Here is a 23,596-nt window from a genome sequence, read left to right as displayed (position 1 = left end):
TCACACTAGACTAAGCAGACCCTGTTGAATCCTTCCAGAGAAGGGATGGTGGCAGCAAATCTACCAGATAACTCATACAAGAGGATAAACAGTGGTGAGGATTCATCTTACAATAGATCTCTTGAGCTGTCTTCTAGGAGATTATCTGTTTTCCATACTCCAGGGGTCACATTCTGACAAACACATGGATAGAACATAGAACATTACAGCACAGTACAGGCCCTTTGGCCCGCAAAGTTGTGCCGATGTATAGTTATATAATGCCAAATAACGATTCTGAGCATTCACAATTAGTCACTTAGAGAAAATATCCATTATGACATATTGGTTATCTGTATTTGCACGTGTAGCATTTTTTCTTTCTCGTTCAAGACTTGTATAATTACTTATAAACCAACTAATCTGAATGATGGTAAGGTGTAGGAGTAAAATTTCTGGTACTGGGGCTTTCCTGTAAATTACTGTGGACATAAACCAAGGTTTTTAGATCTAACAGTGATACATAAATCCTGTTGATGATGCATGGCTTAAAATATTTTATATTTTGTATTTTCTTAGATTGAATGCCATCCGTATCTCGCCCAGAATGAGCTGATTGGACATTGCCAGAAGCATGGGTTGGTGGTAACTGCATACAGTCCTCTTGGATCCTCTGATCGGCTGTGGAAAGCACCAGATGAACCGTTGTTACTAGAAGATACCAACGTTAAAGCTATAGCTGAAAAACATGGGAAATCTCCTGCTCAAATTCTGCTCAGGTACAAGCAAACACTGTGTCAACCAATATTTGAAAAGCTAAATCCACTAGTAAAAGAGCTAAGCCTAAATTCATTGAAGCATGCTGTTTTCCATTGCAATTTAAAATGTTAAATGTTGAACTACATAGAGTTTTTTTTTAAAGTTTAACTAAAAACGAGTAAGGAGCAGCAAATGAAATGAGTGTGTGAACTGGCTAGTAATAGGAAAGAAGATTGCAAGAGTTCTTTTTGATTTCTAAACGGCAAGAGAGAGCTAAGACTAGACATTTAACCGTTAGAAAATGAGGCTGAAGCTGTATTAATGGGGAACAAAGAATAAGCATTAGACAAGGTTCCGCGTGGTAGAGTGGTTAGTACAGTTAGACCACATGGGATCTGGGGGAGTTAGCCAATTGGATACAAAATTCGCTTGAACGTAGGAGAGAGTGGATGGTAGTAGAGGGTTCCTTTCACACTGGAGGGCTGACCAGTGGTGTGCCACAATGATCACTGCAGGGTCCACTGCTTTCTGGCATTATTTAAACATTTGAATGTGAATATACAAGGTATGGTTCGTAAATTACCCGATGACACCAAAATAGGCGGGGTAATGAACAGCAAAGGAGATTACCTCAGAGTACAACAGGACCTTGACCTGATGGGCCAATGGGCTGATTGAGTTTAATTTAGATAAATGTGAGTTGTTGCATTTTGGTAAGGCAAGTCAAGGCAGGATTTATACCCTTCGTGGTAGGGACTCGGGGTGTGTTGCCAAACAATGAGACCTAGGTGTGCAGAGGCATCCTTTGAAAGCAGAGTCACAAGTAAATAGGGTAGTGAAGAAGTCATCTAGCACACTTGCTTTCGTTGGCCAGAACATCGAGTATAAGAGTTGGCAGGTAATGTTACGGCTGTACAGGATATTGGTTAGGCCACTTTTAGAATACTGCGTTCAGTTCTGGTCACCGTTCTATAAGAGAGAGTTTGTTAAACTTGAGAGGGTACAGAAAAGATTTACAAGGATGTTGCAGGGACGAGACAACGTGAGTTATACTGAAGGGCTCAATAGCTGTGGCAGAGAGGTTTTAACATCATGAGCGGCATGAACAGGGTGAATAGCCAAGATCTTTTTCCTAGGCTGGTTAAGTACAAAACTAGAAGGCATAGGTTTAAGGTGAGAGGGGAAGATCTAAAAAGGACCTGATGGGTAACTTTTTCATGCAGAGGCTGGTGTGATATGGAATGAGCTACCAGAGGAAGTAGTTGAAGCTGGTACAATTATAACATTTAAAAGGTATCTGGGTGGGTTTATGAACAGAAAGGGTTAGAGGGATATGGACCAAATTATGGCAAATGGGACTAAGTCACATTGGAATGTCTGATCAACACTGGCGAGTTGGATGGTAGAGTTGTTTCCATGCTGTATGATTCTATAACTGAACAGGTACTTTGCATCGGTGGAAAATGCTAGCAGCATACCAGAATTTCATGAGACTCAGGGTGCAGAAGTGAGTATAGTGGCTATCACTGAAGAGAAGATGCTGGGGAAGCATAAAGGTCTGAAGATGGATAGATCATCCAGACCCCACAGACTACACCCCAGAGTTCTGAAGGAGATAACTCAGGAGCTTGTAGATGAATTGGTAGTGATCTTTGATGAATAACTTGAGTCAGGAACCGTGCTAGAGGACTAGAAAATCGTTAATGTAACACCCTTGTTAAGAATGGAGGGAGACAGAACGCTAGAAATTGTAGGCCAGTTAGCCTGACCTTGGTTGTTTGTAAGATTTTAAAGTCCGTTATGAAGGATGAGATTGCAGAGTCAGCACAGCTCATCAAGGGAAGGTAATGCCTGATAAATCTGTCAGAATCTCCTGAGGAGCTGACGGTCAGGTTAGACAAAGTTAACCAGTGGACATGATCTATTTGGATTTCCAAAAGGTCTTTGACAAGGTGCCACACAGGAGGCTGCCAAATAAGATGAGAAGCATTGGGTGTTACAGTTATGGTACAGGCATGGATAGAGGACTGGCTGACTGGCAGAAGGCAGAGAGTAGGGGGAAAATTTGGTCTTTTTCAGGATTGCAGCCAGTGACTAGTGGAGATCTACGGAGGGTGGTCTATGTTGGGACTGCAACTATTCGTGTTGTATATTAACAATTTGGATGAAGCTATGGGGATGCTGCAGAAGGACATAGACAGGAAGAGAGGGCAAAGGAGTGGTAGATTGAATACAAGATCAGGTTATACATGTTGGCAGGAAGAATAGAAGCATAGACCATTTCTAAATGGGGGTAATTCTTCGGAAGTCTGAAGTACAAAGAGATTTGGGAGTCCTAGTTTAGGATTCTTTTAAGGTTAACATGTGGGATAATTGGCAGTTAGGCAGGCAGGTGCAATGTTTGAATTCATTTCAAGTGAACTAGAATTCAAGAGCAGAAATGTACTGCTGAGGCTGTATAAGACTCGGGTCAGACAGCATTTGGAATATTGTGAGCATTTTTGGTCCCTGTCACTAAGGATGTGCTAGCCTCCAAAGGAGGCTTACAAGAATGATCCCTAGGAGGAGAAGCATGTTGTGTGACAAGTGATTGAAGACTCTAGGTCAATATTCAATGACTTTGGAAGGATTGGTGGGGAGGCCTCGTTGAAGCTCTCAGAATACTGAGAAATCTGGATAGAGTGGATGTGAAGATAATGTTTACACCAGCAGGAGAGGCTAAGACCTGAGGGGACACAGTTTCAATATGAAGGGCAGCCCTTTAGAACTGAGATGAGGAAGAACTTTGAGTCACAGAGTTGTTAATCTGTGAACCTCATTTCTGCAGAGGGCTGTGGAGGCCAAGTCATTTAAGATAGGTTCTTGATTAGTGAGAGGATCAAGGGTTACAGGGAGAAGGCAGGAGATTGCAGTTGAGAAACATCAGCCAAGATTGAATGGTGGAGCAGATTTGATGGGCTGAATGGCCTAATTCTGCTCCTATGTCTTATGGCCTAAACTATTATGAACCAGGAAATGCTCAGTTGTTTTGAACTTCAGTGCTTCTGCAGGACTCTTGGAATGAAATGGATAAAAAGAGGTACAACCAAATGAGTATTTCCATCAAATCAGAGTTGATTGGACAGCCTGAAGTTGAAATACTTTGAGATTTGTTACAAAACAATAGTTTATGAAAGATGATGTTGGAAGGAAAGCTAGAGGGAAAGCCTAGGGTACGTAGGCAGAAAACTGGATGGTGTGGTCACATCCTTTAACTAAATAGCTTGGGTTTTATGAGAAAACTGAGAATGACAAACAATCAATACATTTCAGGAGACGGGGCATGTGTTTCTCCCCCCGCTCCCCGAAAGCCTATCTGCACCACCACCACAGAATCTGAAAATGTGTATCCTAATAACGATAAAAATAGTTCAATCGAAATAATGCCAAAGGAGAATGAACTGTACAATCAGTTGGATTTTTAAAGTTATCTTTTGTGGTCTGTCAGAAAAATGTATTGTAATATCAATTCTAGATATAACTCCTAAAGTTGAATGTTTTGGATAGGACTCTGAATAGTGCTATGGACTTTAACCCGCTTGAGGAAAAGCTTCTCCTCTGCTTGGCAACTGTGGGTAATATTGTTAACTGGTCTTCCTTCCCTTAGCCACTGGGTGTAGTCCTCTCAATTGTAAACACCTGAGTGATACAATTATGTTACATGTTCCAAGAAATATATTGATGATGCCTGGGGTTCAAAGCAATGGATGATCTGGAAACCTATTCTACCCAAATATCCCTGTTCGCACACAAACAAATTCCTGAAAAAGTTCAGCAGGTTTGGCAGTATATGTGGAGACAGATCAGAGTTAACCTTGCAGGTCTAGTGACCCATTCTCAGACCTTGTTCGCACATTTGGCATGGACAGGATATGATCTCCCATTAAAAGCAAGACAATGCAAGTGCAAATCTGAAATGAAAACAGTTACTTAGTCAACAGCATCTGTTGAGAAAGAAAGAATTAAATTCTTGAATCTGGTTATAAATCTTCAAGAATCATTGGAACACAAAATGCTAACTCTCTCTTTTCAGAGATCCTGCTAGAAGTACTTTTTTTTTCAGCACTTTGCCACTGTGACCAAATCCTGAATAAAAGCTATGATTCTTTTCTGAAGTTTTGAATTATGAAAGGTTTTCACAGCGCAATGATACAAGGCCTGTGAAGACTCATTACTGTTGATCATTGAGTTGTAATTAATATAATGAAACTTCTTTACTCGAGCTTTCCAGAATCTTTCCTCAAGCCTCATTAGATGCCTTTCCTCTGCAGGTGGCAGGTACAACGTGGAGTGGTAGCCATTCCGAAGAGTGTCAATCCAGCACGAATTGCACAAAATCTACAGGTAACATGGCTGTTTCACAAATGTTAAAATTAATGCAATGCTAGTTATAGAAACAGTCAGAAACAAAGACTGTTCATGGTATATGCAGTGGTTCTTATCTTGTAACAAAAAGGTAGTTGTGGATGAAGAAAGCCATTTCACCTGCATTAGCCAAATGAATTTCCACACCCCTTTTAAGATCCAGTCAGTTTTTTGAATGAAGTGTAACCAATCTTTCATTAATCCAAATCACTGATACTGTGTATTAGTCACATGACTTTTCTCTTCACTGTCAACAGTGTTTACATGTCAGTCTTTGCCACCAGAACTGGATACAGAATTATTATATTTGATTATAAGATTTTGAGCTACAAATTTTTACATTTTCCTCATCCTGGTCCCACCGCTTACATCAGGTACATTATTATCACAGAATACTTATTAAATATACAGTAAAATATGAACCTAATATTCAAATTGCCCCAAATCATCAATAAAGTATACCAGTGGTTATGATCCAAGACTAACTGCCTTCTTTATGATCTGGTTAGAAACCATTGTTTCTTTAAAAAGTAGATAAAAGGTAAGATAGAGGGGAAAGGCCTCAATTTTACAGTTCAGACAGAAGTAAAATACTTTTTGATACATCAGAACAACAATGCCATCTACAGTACATGTACTAATTTCTAACACTGATTTATTGTGATAAACGTGCATAATATACTGTCATCCAACCCCTACTGCCCACATTAAACCAGCAAATGCAATTATGTATTTCTCAACAATTCCCCTCCCAGATGTGAATAATGTAGTGGGTCATTAAATCGATTTTAAATTTGACTAGGGATGACAAATCTTCACTTTAGCTGGCCTAGTCTTGGAACTCCCCCCTCGAGGTATTGCCATAGACAGCTACAGTGACTTCTTCTATTCTGATTGAGTACAGTCCTTTCCTGGTCTCTGCATACTTAGACTCTGATACTGTATTATAGCACTCACACTCAAGCACAATTCTGGCTTTTGTTTTCTAACCAAAAACTAGTTCACCTAGCTGGATATGTGCCTGCGTTTTCTTTGAGCTCTAATCTTGCTCGACTGGTTATGGGTTTTTCAATCTCCTTACTCAGCTACACTGAAGTACACACAACTGGTGTAATCAAATGAGAAAGAAGAATTCCAGGAAGGGGATAAGCCAACCATGAGTAAAATGGAAGTTGAGGATAGCATCAAATTACTAGAAAAATACAATGTCAAAGGTTAGTGGTAAGGCAGAGGATTGGGAAAGTTCTAAGAACCTATATAATTGAAAATAAACTTTGACTGTAAGCCAGCAAGTAATATCAAGATAGATAATAAAAGTTTGTTTAAAAATATAAAAAGGAAGCAAGGCCAAAGTAAACAAGGACCCCTTAAGAACGAAATTGGGAACTTGATAGTGGACAACCAGAAAATGGCAAAGGAGTTAATTAAATACTTTGCATTGGGCTTTGTGGTACGAGATACTAATAGTATTCTAAAAACACCAAATAATCATGAAGCAGAAGGTGGGGAGGAAGTAAATGCAATAACTATCACAAGGGGGAAAAAATAATAGGGGTAACTAATGGCATCTACAATACATGTACAGCCGATTTCTAACACTGATTTATTTGATTAAACATGCATAATATACTGTCATCCAACCCCTACTGCCCACATTAAGCTAGCAAATGCATGCAAGACAAATTATGTATTCATTGCATTCAAGGAAGTAGCAACAAAAATAGTGGATGCTTTAGTAGTAATTCTCATGAATCCTTAGATTCTGGAAAAGTCCCACAGCACTGGATGACTGAAAGTATCTCCCTTATGCAAAAGCAAAATAAACAAAATGGATAACAATAGGCCAGTTAATTTAACACCTGTCACTGGGAAAATGTTAGGATCTAGAGCATTTAGAAATACCTAAAATCAAGCAAAGTTAGCATGGTTTCCTGGAGAAATCCTGCTTGACACATGTCAGTTAATCATTGTAGAAGTAACAAGCAAGATAGATAAATGGGGGCCCTGGATGCAATATGTTTGGATTATATGCGTTAGGCTACTTTTAATAAGACAAGAATTGTTGGAAATAGTATATTAGCATGGTTTAAGGTTTGACTTACTAATGGAAGACAGGCAGTTGGGATAAAGGGAAATTTTCAGAACGGCAACCTGTAACTAATGAAGAAAGACTAGGATCAGTGCTGGAGGCACAATTATATTGATGACTTTGCTAAAGGAAATGAATGTACCAAAGCCAAGTTTGCGGATGACAAAAATAAGTGGGAAGTTAATTGGGAAGGATGATGGATTCTACATAAGATTATAATTAAGTGAAGTGTGTGGGCAAAAACTTGGAAGATAGAATATGATGATGAAAAGATGTGAAATTATGCGTGTTAGCAAGGCAAACTGAATATTTAAATAGAGAAAGATATCTGAAAGCTGCAGCATAAAGAGCTTTGGGAGTCTTGTATAAATCACAAAGCAAGCATAGAAGTTCAGATAATAAGGAAGGCAAATAGAATATAGACCTTTTATTATTAAGGAAAGTATGAAATGGAACCAATGAGGGAGCAAGATCTGGTCCTGTGTAATGAGATTTCAAGTTAGCGATCTTCTTGGAAGGAGCAATCACAGTATGGTGGAATTTACAATACAGATACGAAGTGAGAAGATAAAATCCAATACCAGAGAGTGTTGTGCTTAAACAAAGGAGACTACACTAGAATGAAGGAGGAGTTGGCTCAAGTAGACTGAAAACAAAGACTTTATGGTGAGACAGTGGAGGACTTTCAAAGCAGTTTTTCAAAGTGCTCAGCAAAAGTATATACCAGTGAAGAGGAAAGATTGTCGGGAAAGGGATAATCAGCCGTGATGTCTAAGGAGATAAGGGAGGCTTTCTAATTGAAAGATAAGGCATACAAAGTTCCAAACATCAGTGGAAACTAGAAGATTAGGAAAACTAAACATCAACTGAAAGCCACAAAAAAGTTTGTTTTTTTTTACAGCTAAGATCACAAGAGTAAACTAGCTCAGAATATAAAGGCCAATAGCAAAGATCTCTACAAATATATAATGTGAAACAGAGTGGCTAAGGTAAACATTGGTCCTTTAGAGGATGAAAAGGGATTTTAATAATGGGAGATGAGGAAATAGTGGAGGATTTGAACAGGCATTTTTTGTGTTGGTCTTCACTGTGGGGGACATGAGTAACATGCCCGTAATTGGTGATAAGGAGACTAAGGTAGTTGAGGACCCATCATCATGAAAGAGGTAGTCTTGGGCAAGGCTGGTCCTAATGAAATGCATTCCAAGGTACTAAAACATGGCAGGAGAAATAGCAAGTGCACTCATGGCAATTTTCCAAAATTTGCTGGACTCGAGCAGTTCCAGCAGATTGGAAAACAGCAAATGTGATACCACTGTTTAAAGAAGGGAAGTAGACGAAAGATGGAGAATGATATGCTGATTAGCTTAACTTCTGCAGTGGGGAAAATGCTTTAATCTATCATCGAGGAAGAAATAGCAAGACATCTAGATAGAAATTGTCCTATTGGGCAGGTGCGGTGCGAGTTCAAGAAAGGCAGGTCATGCTTAACTAACTCACTGGAACGCTGAGAAGACATTGAGCACGGTGAACACCGTGGTCACGTTAGACGTGGTGTATCTGGATTTCACACAAAAGGCTGCTACGTAAAACAAAGGTGCACAGCGTTATAAGCAATGTATTAGAATGAATTGAGGATTGATTCAACCAACAGGAAGCAAAGATTGGGGATAAATGGAGATAGCAAGAACCGCAGATGCTGGAGTCAGAGTCAAAGTCAACACATTGCAGAGCTGGAGGAACACAGCAGGCCAGATGGCATCAGAGGAGTAGGAAAGTTGAGGTTTCTGGTCAGGACCCTTCTTCAAAGTGCTTTTCTGGTTGGTGACTAGTGGTGTGCCTCGGATCAGTGTTGGGACCACAATTGTTTACAATTTACATAGCTGATATGGAGTTGAGGACCATGTGTCAAAGTTTGCAGATGACATTAAGATGAGTGGTAGAGCAAAGTGTGCAGAAGGGATATAGACAGTTCAAGTGAGTAGGCAAAGATTTGGCAGTCCAAGTACAATATTGGTAAATGTAAAGTTGTCCATTCTGTTGGGATTAACAGTAAAAGGGACTGTTATTTGAACAGTTTAAAAAAAATCACAGCATGCTGCAGTGCAGAGGGACCTATATGTCCTTGTGCATGAATTGCAAAGGTTGATTTGCAGGTACAACAGGTAATTAAGAGGCAAATGGAATTTTGTCCTTCATTGCTAGAAGGATTGAGTTTTTGCAGCTTATAGGGTGCTGGTGAGACCACACCTGAGTACTGTGAGCAGTTTTAGTCCCCTTACTTGAGAAGGGATATACTGGCACTGGAGGAGGTGCAGAGGAGATTAAAAAGAGAGTATGGAAGCAATAAGCAGTTTTAAAGCAATTAATGATCCAATACTTTATAGCACACTTCCCACAGAATTGCAGAACCTTTTGAGGAAACAATCTAGAGTCACTCTGGTTCCAGGGTTCACTTCTCCATGTTTTGCTAAGTTGTACTGTTCAATAATTATCAAAAGTCCTCTTGCCTCCATTCTGAAAATTCACTAATTGACTTTAAGCAATAAAGCCCACTCTGAATTCTTGGGAGAGCAAATCTTCCAGTTTGCTTAAATCCCTACAAGTTCCTTCTGTTTAGAATCACAGTCATGCAGTATGACCAGCACAGTGAGTCACTGGTTAGCACCAGGGTAAGGGTTCACAGCGCCAAAGTCTGTGGTTTGATTCCACCCTCTGGTAACTGTGCAAATTCCACTTAGACATTCTCCCCGTGTCTACTTGGGATTCCTCTCACTGTCCAAAGATGTGCAAGTTAGGTGAATTGGCCATACTAAATTACCCTGTAGTGTCCAGGTGTTAACCATGGGAAACGCAGGGTTACACGGATAGGGTTGGGGGATGGGCCTGGTGGGATGCCGGTCGGTGTGGATTTGTTGGGCTGAATGGCCTGTTTCCGCACGAGATTCTATATTTTTTTTTAAAAATCTATTAAAAAAGCACAGAAACAGACCCTTTGGTCCAACCAGTCAATGCCAAATATAATCCCAAACTAATTAGTCCCACCTGCCAGCTTCTGGTCCATATCCCTCCAAAGCTTTCCTACTCATGTACTTATCCAAATGGGTTTTAAAACATTGTATCCACATCCACTACTTCCTCAGGAAGTTCATTCACAAGCAAACCACAGTATACGGAAAAAAAAATCATCCTTCTGTCTTTTGTTTAAAAATCTTTCCCCTCTCACCTTAATGTGCCCCATTGTCTTGAAATCCGCCATCCTGGGGAAAACACAACTACCATTAACACTGTCTATACTCATTATTATGTAAACTTGCGTAAGGTCGTCATCTCAATTTCTCATGCTGCAGTGAAAACGTCCCGGTCATTTTTTCAGCCCGTTGACTCATTTGATGACAATCCCTCTGTAATCTTAGAAAACCACCTTCATTGTCTACAATGCCACCAATTTTGATGTTGTTCGCAAACTTACTAACCAGTCCTTCTATATTTTCATCCAAATCATTTACATAAATGAAGTTATCCCCACAATTGCACTTGGTAATTGATAGAGTAAACAGCCATTTGCTCTACAGGCTACAGCAAATGCTTTTCCTTGGCTCACTTGATCTTTCGTTCTCCCCCTCTCTTGCTGTTCAAACTCTGAGGTGGAGAGTCATCAGTGATATATGTTTCTTCCTTTGTTTCTTCATATTAAATGTGATACTTGCATTTCATTAACATCTGATCTAAACCTTTGGTCCCCATTATGGCTGTGCCGGATAAACATCTTGTTATTTGCAGACCTGAGATCACTTCCCTTCATTTCTCTAAAGATATGATTTCAAATAAAATATTTTAATAAACCTTATAAAATCTCACATTCATAGCACAAAGTATGGCCTTCAAGATGAGATGGCTCAGATCTTTTCCTTTGTCCAGATTGGAAATTTGACATTTTGTTGTATTGTTGCTCAGGCTGACCAAGTTGATTATAGTGGTGTTCGCACATGCTTCCCTTGGTCGTTCAGGTCAGAAGTTTGGAAGTAAAATTAAGTTAAATTATTACAGTGCATCTTGTAGGTGCTTCACACTGCTGCCATTGTATGCAGGCGGTAGAGGGAGTTGGTATATAGTTTTGGAACCAGATTCATTTGTTCACGTAGATGGGAATGTTCCATTACAATCCTTGTGCACACCTTTTAATGTTGGCCATGACCTACTTCCTTGAATCTATGATCTTCTCTTATAGCTATGGGATTTGTACAGCTAGTTCAGTTGCATTTCTACCAGAATGTAGATAGTGCAAGGTCAGGTGACCATGATGTCAAGAAATTACTGTATTCTCTCCTTTTTAGAGATTGGCTTGGTATTCTGTGGTGCAGTCATTTCATGCCACTTGTCAACTCACATTTCAAAGTTGTCTAGTCAGTAATGGTCATGAAAAATGACAAAGAAGAATGAATATCACAAACATTAGCAATTATCGCATTTTTGACCTTTTTATGGGAACTTTTTATGAAACAGCTGGAGGTTGAGCCAGTGGTACTATGCTGTGGAGTTTATCACGAGGCTGAGATGATTTGATCTCCAAGAAGCAGAATTATCTTGTTTTGTGTTGGGAATGAACACAGTCAATGAAGTGCTTTCCCCTAATTCTCACTGACATCAAAGGAATTAACTAAATTGGTTAGACATGACCAATCTTAAGATTTTAGAGTGGATTTATAGCTTGGGTTGTAGATGTTGTGGTTGGTTGGCTCGCGGAGCTTGTTCATTGTTCCGCAGATATTTCATTACCCTATTGGGTAACATCAGTGCAGCCTCTGATGAAGCATCATTGTGTTTTCCTGCCTGGTATTTAAACTCTGGAGTTTGTTGAGCTGGATTACCTCACTTCCACTTTTCCTTCGCAATGGAGTGTATATGGGGTCGCGTTCTGTGTGTTTGGCTTTTGAGGAGTACCAGACCTCTAGGAACTCCCGTGCCTGTCTGTGCTTTGGTTGTCCAGGATCTTGGTGTTGACCCAATCAAATTGGTGGTTCTTATCCATGTGGATAGAGATGATGAGTATTGGCCGTGTCTGTTTGTAGCCAATTGATGTTTGCATACCCTTGTTGTTAATTTCCTTCCTGTTTGTTCAATATAGTATTTCTCACAGTCCCTGCAGGGAATCTTGTATACGACAATGGTGCTGTCCATAGTGGGTAGTGGGTCTTTGATTCGGACAATTAGCCGAGGCGGTGTTGCAAAGATTGGAAAGTATGACCCTTCTGCTAATCCAGTTAAACTATGGATACAGTACGTAGACAACACCTTTGTCATCATTAAACGGACCAAACTAGAGGAGAGACACAAACTAAAACAACCCCCTTACCGGAATCAAATTCACTAGAGAGGAAAAGAACAACAAACAGCTCCCATTCCTGGATGTCATTGGTAGAGCGCAGGACAAATGGGGAATTCCTAACGGAGGCCGAACCAGCAATTCAATTGGGTCAACACCAAGATCCTGGGACAAGCACGAGAGTTCCTAGAAGTCTGGTGCTCCTCCAGAAAAGCCATCAACAAACACGTAGAACTTGACCCTAGATACGCTCCGCTGCGAAAGAAAACCGTAAGTAAAGTAATCCAGCTGAACGATTCCCGAGTTTAAATACCAGGCAGGAAAACACAACACTGCTTCATCAGAGGCTGCACTGATGATGTTACCCAGCAGAGTAATGAAACATCTGCGGAACAACGAACCAGCTCGGTGAGACGACAACCACCACGGCCAACCTTTTTAACAAATTACTGACAGGATCTTTGATTAGCTGTGGCTTGTCCAAATGGTCAATCATTATTTCTGATTTGTTTTAATTTTCTTGGATAAAAATCATTCAAATCTTTGTGAAAGAGACCAACAGCATTTTATTTTTCTTCAGCAAATCTATCTCATCAAGATCAGCCTAAGCTACTTCTCATCCCTATAGAATTTGAGCAGGCAGCTTATCCTCTGCCAAGCTCATTTTAAAGCCAGGTGTATGAGAACAATCTGGTTGGAGATGAATTGTGTGTGTTCTACATTCTTCTCTCATAGTTGACTTACAAAACGATCCGCTTTGTCCAACAGACTGATGATCTAAATATGGTCATGGTTCGTACATTCGGGCAGATGGTTTTGACTTGGTTTGTATTATGGCTGGGATGTATTCCTTCCTCAACCAGGGTTTTTCATTTGAAATGATTGCATCTGATGCGTAGTCCTCAGGTGATAATCTTGAGGTTCTATAATGTATTAGGAGATGATCCCATTCACACTTGTTCAAGATAATTGTATCTGGGTTTTCCAGACCAGTTGGTGCCAATTAATGGTGTTGGAATTCAAATTGTGTAGTATTGCCGACATCTCCAAAGCTTCCGCTACAAATGTTGTCCCACACTTTTAAAAATCCAATTAACGGTTTCCAGTCAGTAAATGCAAAGTCCCTGTTATAAAATATTGGTAATAGTTTATTACTTAGTCATTTTAGCCATAAGTTGTTAAGAAGGTGATTAAAACAAAGTATTTTTATAATTAATAACTCATCTGATTATTGTACCTGAAACTTCCGTGGACTTAACTAATTTTTAAAAGGACAAATATTGACTATAAACTAAACCACTTTTCTTTTTTAAAAAAAATATCAAAACCAGACAATTAAGTCAGTGTCAAGAATCTTTCATTTCCTGTTTTAGTTCATACTTGTGTGATTTCATATATTGGACATGACAGATTGTCTCACCAAGCTGGCTAATACACAGACAATGGGAATGGACTCTGGAATCCACAATTAAACCCTATTTCAAAATTGCTTTTAAGCAGCCGGGGAGAAAAGGAAGATTCATTTGGAACTCAGAACCAGAAATCTGTCTGGTTCTGCCTCTGTCTGTTGTACACGTTCCACACAACGTCACCCAGGTGAAAAAACACATTGAGAAAATAAACGTTTACCAAGAACACACTATTTATGAATGTCAGCACTGCTGAGCATACAGGTCAACAATTTAACTGTCATCATGCATTAAAAAATAACCTTTTTTAGTAATCACTTGTGGGAGGTGAGCATCGCCCACTCCATCAGCATTTATTGCTTCTTCCTGGTTGTTCTGAAAAGGTGATGAGTTATCTTCTTAAACTGCTGCATTCCATGTGCTGTCATAGCGATTGTTACCACTGAATGGCTAGCAAAGCCATTCCAAGGCACAGTTAAGAGTCAGTCACATTGCTGCAGGACTGAAGTGGCATGTGGACAGATCAGTTAAAATAGCAGATCTCCTTCAGTGAAGAACATTAGTGAACAAGATGGACTTTTCCAACAACTGGCAGTGGTTGAATCATCATTATTTGACTCTTAATTCCAGATATTTATTGAATTCAAATTGAATCATCTGCTGTACTATTCAAGTCAAGGTTTCAGAACATTAGCTGAGTTTCTCAAATAGCAGTCCAACAATAATAACATTAGGCTAACACCTCCCCAAGTTGCAAGGACTTTTGAACTGCATACCTTTATTTCTCTGTACTGCACATATACTCCTTTTGCAAACTTATTGCCTGGGTTTGTCATTTTTTTTAAACCCAGTTGGTTAGCAGTTAATAAAATTCCTTATTTTCCACTCAATTTTGTATTTGTTGTCCTCTTCTAGGTGTTTGATTTCACCTTGACTGAAGATGATATGAAAAGAATTGGATCTCTCAACAAAAACTGGCGTTACATTGTTCCGAAAATTAAAGTAAGCGTTCAAGGCCTTGCCATAACCTTCAGAATCTTGCCTCTCCTAAGTGAGACCTATCTGCTGTACAGATGAAAGCAGTTGAATTTCAGTCAAAGCTGAGATTGTAATATTGACTTCACAGTCGAGTACTGTGTGGCTAGAACTGATTACTTATTCAAATTTATATTCTCACTTGCACCCTGAATACTAAATTGTTCCATTTTTACTGTAAAATGGGTAACTTTTTCAAACTGTTCTATCTTTGCATCTCCAAAGTAGTTCTGTATGTGACATCTGTAAATAGAATTCAGATTTATTGCTAAATCACTTCAATACGTGAACTTTTGAGTATAATTTAGATTTTAGTCTTAGTGGTCGCACCATTTACTCAGGTGATCTTGTTTTCAATATCAGTAGCATGTTGGATTTCTTTGGAGATTTTGTTTGAAAACTTTGTTATTAGTAATGTGAAGGTTTACTTTTAACCACTTAAACCATTGAGTGATTCATCTTAATACTGGCACATGGTTAATGAGTGAGTTCAATATTGCATTCAATACTAAAATGCATCAAAAATTATTAAACATTTAGTTAATAATTAGCTATGGATTATGTGCATAGTAATGTCATATTTCCTGAACTAATGCCTTTCCCTCCTTTTGTTAATGCAGGTTGACAATGAATTTGTACCCAGAGATGCACAACATCCCCACTACCCGTTCAATGATCCGTATTAATGTCGGCAGGGTGTGCTGCTTCTGCCTTGTTGAGTTTGTGCCATTATGCGAAAATCTTAAGCTACTTACTAATAAGATACAATAAATGATTAAGGGATCTTCAGAATCATTGTCATACTTTGCAGCTTTTTAGATACTCAACACTGATTCCATCGAATGTTACGTTATGATATAAAAGTCTTGAAGCTAAAATAATTAAAAGGAAAAAAAGAAAACTGCAATTCATGTTTTCCTTGCCCCGATTCCCCTTGTATAAAACTAATTGATCTTGACAGAGAAACAGTTTACATGACAGCCCCAATCTGTAACAAACATTAAAACAGGGTACATATCCAATGAATCTTAGAAACTGTAGCTTTTGATGGGGGGAGTAGGTAAATGAACATTTTGCCACTTTGAGTAATCACAAACTAATATACCTCCCAACAAAATATTAACTGTCTTGAATGGGAAGGAAGAAATTGTTTTTGCCAATATGGGAATATGAAATCACCCAGGAGCTGGTTGGAGGTATACATCCCTTTGTGAATTTACTTTGAATGTGCAACATGATTGTCATCATTTCCATGTATCCTTAAGATGCAGTGCCTCTCCATAGATTGCAAATAGGTGAGGCTCTTGCAGTGGTCCCGCAGTATCCTACTAGTTATTGTTATCCAACTTAAAAATGACACTTATCCAAACTGTTTCCCATTAGTCACCCATTCCTTTGTCCATTTCTATTACTTTGACCCCAATACACTCCAATCTTATCTTGTATAGTAACCTTCTAATAAGCCAGCATATTGAATACCATATTGAAATCCAAGTAGTCTGCATCTACAGGTTCTTATTTATCCTCCCTGCTCAAAGCAAAACCTGTCAAACACTATTTCCTTGCAAGAATGAAGCAGGATTAATTGTTTTATGCTTTTCTAAATGTTTTGTTACTACTTCCTTTAAATAATGGATGTCAGCAGTTTCCCAATGACAGCTATTAGGCAAACTGGCCTATAGTTTCCCACAATCTGTTGTCTCCTCTTTTGAACATTTATATTTGTGGTTTTCCAATGTTCAATCAATTAGGACCTTTTCAGAATTTTGAATACTACACCCAAAGCATCTACCATCTCTACATACACTTGTTTTAAGACTTTAAGATGCAAGCACTAAGTGTAGGGAACTTGAGGATTAATTCCCATTAGTTTTCCTCATATTTTTTGTATGGTTACGATTGATTGTTATAACATTTTCCCTCCTTTACACCTTGATTCGATATGACCTGCCAGATAATGTTTCCTATAATTTCTTTTACTACTGCACAGACCTTCAAGGTCTGTGTGCAGCAGCAGGTTCTGGAAGCAGCAGACATTCATCTGCATGCACAGACCTGCAACAGCCATGTAGCTGAGGGAAGATTGCTCCCAACTGTGGTGAGTTTCCACTTGATATAGAAAACAAAAATTAAGCCTTTGAGCCTAAAATCGTGCTGATTTGTTTCCCAATTCCATGTGTAACACATTTGCCTTGGGTGAGCACACCTCAGTTGCAAATTACTCATTATTTGAAATTCTCCGTTTAATTTGAGACTTCAACACTGAATCTACAGCACTCAGCAATGCATAATAAGAAGACAACTCCAAAACGATCAAGTACAGGAAAGATAACTGTAGATATCATCCTACAGATTGGATGACTTTGAAAACTCAACTTTCAAATAACAAGCCTTAATTTACCTTCCACAAAATTATACTATTTCCTTGAAGTCTGTCTGGAAATGATTCCATGAAGCTAACTTCAAATAGTGATAAATTCTAGAGATTTTGAATTATTTACAAACTACTTATAAATTCACTGACTGCTGATTTCCTACTTTCTGCCATATTCTTTTATCTACTTCATTAATACATTTATTTATGTTTTCTGCTTCAAGTATAAGCATGTTTTGTCACAAGTCTGTAATGGATATTAATACAATTATTTGTTTTAAAAAGAAAACATGTATCGTGCTTATTTACATATTGTATATTTTATGTATTGTGCACCAAGGGTGTAAAGTCCAATTTTGCACATTGAAAAGTTCAACTTTTTTGAACTGGTAGCAATCGCATTCAGATTTTGGAAGGAGCTTGGAAATTATCTCAGTTTTAGTTCCCTTTAATTAAGGAAAGATATATTGGCATTGGAAGCCATTTGGAGAATGTTCACTAGGTTGGTCCCAGGTAGGGAGGGAGTGTCTTGAAAGGTTAAGGTTAGGTTTTAACTTGCAGAAGTTTAGAAGAATAAAAGAAAACCTTAGTGAAATATTCAGTGTTCATTGGGGTTTTACAGGGTAAATGTAGAAGGAGTATTTCTTTTTTGTGCCTAGGACCAAATGGCATAATCTTAGTAAGGGCAGTTAGAACAGATGAGGACTTTTTTCTGAAAGTAATGAATTTGGAATTCTTCAGAGGGCTACAGAAGGTGGGTTGTTAAATATATTTAAGTGAGATGAGTAAATTTTCAAATCGGGGGAATTGAGCATTACGGGGGAAAGGCAGAAAAGTGGAGTTAATGATTTTTGGATCAAACAATCCTGTTGAATAATGGGCCAAATGGTCTATATCATCTCCTATATCTATGCTGTCAAAACAAAGGAGTCTCCCAACAGCAGGTCATAACATCATTTCTTTGTGAGTGTGTCTTGGACAATTGACAATGTAAAGCAACTAGATGCCTCCCTCCTTATCCAAGGCTCCACACACAACTTCCAAGTGAAGCAGAGATTTATCTGCACGTCATTCAATCTCGCCTGTTCGCTGCTTTACAGTGTGGTCATTTCTACATTGGGGAGATGAAACACAGACTGGGTATCTGCTTTGCCATCACTCTGTTCTACAGCATGGCCATAGAAATGATTCTAAGTTTTCAACTTGTCAGCCTCTTTAACATATTACAATGCTCCAGCAAGGCACAATGCAAGCTGGAGGAACATCAACTCCATCTTCTGCCTAAGAACCTCTCAGCCCTCTGGATTCAGTGTTGAGTTTCACAATTTCAGAATGTGAATGCTTGTTATCTACCCTACATCCTTAGCTCCTGTTTTGTGTGCGTTGCTCCTAGCACAGCCAACCCATTTTCAACAACTTACACTTGTCATTAGCATCCCACCCAGCATTTATCTCTTCCTCTCTGCTTATTAGCAATCACTTTGTACTCTTAACTTCCTCCCCACTCCCATGCATACTGACATCTATCACCAGCATTGATATCACCCTTTCTCAGTTATTTTCAGTTCTGATTAAGGATCACTAGACTTGTAGAGAGAAAAGCAAAGTTAACTTTAAGTGCTGATAAGCCTGCTGATTTTCTCCAGCACTTTTGTTTTTGTTTCAGATTTCCAGCATCCACAGTTCTTTGTTTTTATTGTAGAAGCATTCCACCTTTACTGTCAGAGCTTTTTACAATAATCAGGTGATAACAAAATCTCAATCGGAGAAGTTCTTGCAAAGTGCTGCAGATATAGCATTGATTTGCTAATTGGGCCTCAGCTTCTCAGAGTTGATCACAGAGGATTCCTGGCTACCATTGATGGTTCTACAGCCACCTGTCGCATCTCAGAATGTCCCAAACTTCAATGTAAAGACAATCTGAAATTCACCCTCTGAACTTGCAAGTTGGATCCTGATACATAGGAAAAAAAATCAAGCTTTGACAGACGTAAATGGGGAAGCTTGTCTTCAAGCAATTTCAACAAGTGGGGACAAATTCTTCAGGACGAGAGAGCATGCAACAATGCTTCCATTCACTCCTCTGATACTAACTTCCGATGCAGTATGTACAATCACTTATGCAAATCAAGATTTGGTGTAATATTGCACATAAGACAACATTAGTTGAGACTGTAAAATAGTCTTTTATTTTTCAGAATATGCATCCATGGAAATAATGGGAGAATCTATCTCAAATTTCATAAAGGTTGTCTTGAATCTATTAATATTTCAGCAACCACATATGTTTACTGAAAATTCTGTGTCTTTAATTTTTCTATAAGAGAATGGCAGGTTCTAATGTAATAAGTAGAGAAGGGCAATTTTACACACATTACTGTTTGGCGACCACTGCCCATCTGTGTTTCATTTGAATACCCAATGCCTAATCACAGATGAAGCAGTGACCAGTACACCAGGCAAAGTTTCTTTTTAATTAACAGTCAAACCCTAGCCCAAAAAAAAACCCATTCCTGTTAATGCACTGTGTAATTTCATTAGGACTGAGTAAATAACTGTTTCCAAATCCATACTAGTTCCACAAGGTCAGAAGATATGTTGGAACAGTACCAACTGCAAGTTCTCCTCTGAGCCACTCGCCATCCTGACTTGGAAATGCATCATCATTCCTTCAATGTTGCTGGTTCAAAATCCTGGAACCCCTTCCCCTCATGACATAGGCAGAGCCACTACAGTATATGGACTGCAGCAGTTCAAGAAGACAGCTCGCCACCACCTTCCCAAGGGCAACTAGGGACAGACAGTAAATGCTGGCCAGCCAGTGATGCCCACATTCAATGAGTGAATAAAAAAAATCTATATTACAGAAAAACGCTTAGATCTCTGATCAGTTGTGTTGCTATAATTTTATTCTAATTTATTAATCGGATTTTGTTTCCCCTTTGTGTACCTTTGGTTTGTATGTATTTTAATACAACTGAAAGAGGATGTTATATGAAAATTATCCCTACACTTAATTTTATTGTGCATTGCAAAGACATTACACCTCACATTAAAAACTACTTGAAGGAAAGATTTTGAAGCATAAAATGGATTGATTACTGCACAGAAGATGGCCATTTGGTCCATTGTGTATATGCTGACTGCAAGAAACACAAAACCATCAAGGACAAAGCAGTTTGCTTAAGTGGTATCAAACAAAAAAACCGTAGATGCTGGAATTCAGAAGGAAAAACAGAAATAGCTGGGAAAATTCTGCTTTCTTTCCACAGATGCTGCCAGACCTGCTGAGTTAATTATTTTAGGTCCAGTGACCCTTCTTCAGAACTATCTAATTGGTACTTTATCTAACGCCAGAAACATTCACTCTCACCACCACTAATTCACAGTGGCAGTTGTGTGTACCATCTACAATATGTCCTGCAACAATTTACTAAGGCTCCTTCAAAAGCACCTTCCAAACTCATGTCCATCTAGAAAAACAAGGGCAGCAGATAGCTAGGACCACCACCATCTACAAGTTCTATCCCACGTCCCACACACTATCCCGACTTTCTACTATAATGCCATGCCTTCACTATTGCTGGGTCAAAATCCTAGAACATCCTCCGTAAAAGCTACACCATATGGACTAATGATTCAAGAAGGCAGCTCACCACCAATTCAAGGGCAATAAATGATGGGCACTAAATGCTACCCTAGCTAACTATAATCATACCCAGTAGATGAATTTTAGAACATTATCAAATTATGTGGCTGAATAACCTTGAGGTTGAATGGCTTACTCCTATCCAACGTTGGGTAATTGTTCTGGTAAATTTTCTTTCATGTGTACCACATGAAGTATGTGCTTAGACTGCATTCCCAAGGGAAACCTTCCAATTTTGTTTTTGTTTCACAAACTTGATTCAGTTTTTTTGCAGAGGTGACCAAGAAGAGGGATGAAGTCAGAGCAGTAGAATTTGTTTACATGGACATTTAGTAAGGTTTGCATGGTAGACTGGTTAGTAAGATAGGAGACAGAGGGTTCAGAGATAATGGGAACTGCAGATGCTGGAGAATCCAAGATAACAAAGTGTGGAGCTGAATGAAAACAGCAGGCCAAGCAGCATCTCAGGAGCACAAAAGCTGACGTTTAGGGCCTAGACCCTTCATCAGGAAAGGGGGAATGGGGAGAGGATTCTGAAATAAATAGGGAGAGAGGGGGAGGCGGACCGCAGTTGGATAAAAGAGAAGATAGATGGAGAGGAGAGTGTGGGTGGGGAGGTAGGGAGAGGGTAGGTCAGTCCGAGTGAAATCCACATTGTGGGAACCCTGCAGCCCAATGGTATCAATGTGGATTTCACAAGCTTCAAAATCTCCCCTCCCCCCACTGCGTCCCAAAACCAGCCCAGCTTGTCCCCGCCTGCTTAACCTGTTCTACCTCTCACCTATACCCTCCTCCCACACCTCCATTTCCTACCTACTAACCTCATCTCGCCCCCTTGACCTGTCTGTCCTCCCTGGACTGACCTATCTCCTCTCTACCGCCCCACCCACATTCTCCACCTATCTTCTCCTCTATCGGTCCGTCTCCCACTTTCTCCCCATTTATTTCAGAATCCATCCCCCCATCCCCCTTTTCTGATGAAGGGTCCAGGCCTGAAACGTCAGCTTTTGTGCTCCTAAGATGCTGCTTGGCCTGCTGTGTTCATCCAGCTCAACACTTTGTTATCTAGGAGACAGAGGGTTGTTCAGAGATAATGGGAACTGCAGATGCTGGAGAATCCAAGATAACAGAGTGTGGGGTTGGATGAACACAGCAGGCCAAGCAGCATCTCAGGAGCACAAAAGCTGCAGAGTGCTGTTGTTCAGACTGGAGGCCTGAGAAGAGTGGTGTACACAAAGATTGGTGCTGGGACCACTGTTATTTGTCATTTACTAAATAATTTGGATGAGAATGTAGGTTAGTAAATTGCAGACAACACACCAAAAGTAGTGGTACAGTGGACAGTGAAGAAGGTTATCTAAAGAGTACAACATGATCTTGAATAACTGGTTCAGTGGGACAAGGAATGGCATTTTAGAGTCTAATTTAGATAAATGAGAGATCAGTTTAGGAAACTGGTCAGCATGTATGAGTTGCTCCAGAGTGTCTGTTTCTATGTTGTATTACTGTATGACTCAATGTTAGTATTTTGCCTTTGCACACATTTTGGTATCATGACTGCTATCACAAGATGAATGGCAGTTGGAGGTCCTACTGTTCATCTATCAAACTGAAATCTGGTCACCTATCTGCAGACATGTGGGTACTAGAAATCAGGCTACCCTCCTTCAAGGTAAATTTAAACCGAACTTTGTGCCAAGGGTTTGTTACAGAGAGTGTTGGAGATGTACTGTGGACCTGGCAATATCTGTGGAGGTAGAAATGGAGTTAATACTTCAAGTCCATGATGACTCTTCAAAACTCTAAGTACTGAACTCAAAATGTTAACTCTGTTTCTTTCTCCACAGATGCTGCAGGACCTACTGAGGTTTCCTAGCACTTTGTTTTGTTTTGGATTTCTAGCAGCTGCAGTTGTTTTCTTTTAACACTAGTTGTAAATGATGCTGTAGAAAAAAAAACTGTCACAAAGACCTCTTATGTTACTGGGTAAGTATTAGTACCCTGTGTTTCTTCAAACGTGTCTTCTATTTATAAAACAATGTGAAAATAGGAACAGAATTAGGCAATTCAGGCCACTGAGTCTGCTCCACCATTCGACCATGGTTGATATGTTTCTCAATCCAATTCTCCTGCTTTTGCCCTTGATCCCCTTACTAATCAAGAACCTAACGATCTGTCTTAAGTACACTCGATGACTTGGCCTCCACAGCCTTCTGCAGCAACAAGTTCTATCGATTCACTACCCTTTGGCTAAAGAAATTCCTCCTCATCTCAGTTCAAAAGGGTCACCTTTTTACTTTGAAGCTGCATTTTTGGGTCCTAGTCTCTTGTACTAGAGGAAACATCTCCACATCTGCTCTATACAGACCTTCCAGTATTCTGGAAATTTCTATGTCATAACGTAAAGGTATAGTCCCACCTTTATTCTTTGAGACACCAAGCAGCATCCTGTGACCACACTTGCTTCTTCTGCCCAGATGGTGTATAGAATGGGCCGAACAGCTAAAATTGATGATATTTGACAGCTGCATGACCTTGAGTAAGTCTTGTGACTATTCCTGTACGTGCCAGA

The 23,596-nt window shown here is 39.4% G+C and overlaps 1 protein-coding gene across 3 annotated transcripts in view; it reads left to right on the top strand.

Moving 5' to 3' along the window:
* The window catches only part of akr1a1b (aldo-keto reductase family 1, member A1b (aldehyde reductase)), a 45,021-nt gene extending 29,228 nt beyond the window's left edge, over positions 1 to 15,793 (top strand). For all 3 annotated transcript variants that reach the window (XM_048540010.2, XM_048540008.2, XM_048540007.2), the window contains exons 6-9: positions 559 to 758; positions 5,049 to 5,121; positions 14,882 to 14,968; positions 15,622 to 15,793. In XM_048540010.2, coding sequence (XP_048395967.2) covers positions 559 to 758; positions 5,049 to 5,121; positions 14,882 to 14,968; positions 15,622 to 15,687 — 426 coding nt within the window. In that variant the 3' untranslated portion in view covers positions 15,688 to 15,793. The remainder of the gene's footprint in view (positions 1 to 558; positions 759 to 5,048; positions 5,122 to 14,881; positions 14,969 to 15,621) is intronic.
* Positions 15,794 to 23,596: the final 7,803 nt, after the last annotated feature.

Source organism: Stegostoma tigrinum, chromosome 8 (assembly GCF_030684315.1).
Source record: "Stegostoma tigrinum isolate sSteTig4 chromosome 8, sSteTig4.hap1, whole genome shotgun sequence".
NCBI lineage: Eukaryota > Metazoa > Chordata > Chondrichthyes > Orectolobiformes > Stegostomatidae > Stegostoma > Stegostoma tigrinum.
This window is presented reverse-complemented; position numbering and strand designations above follow the sequence as displayed.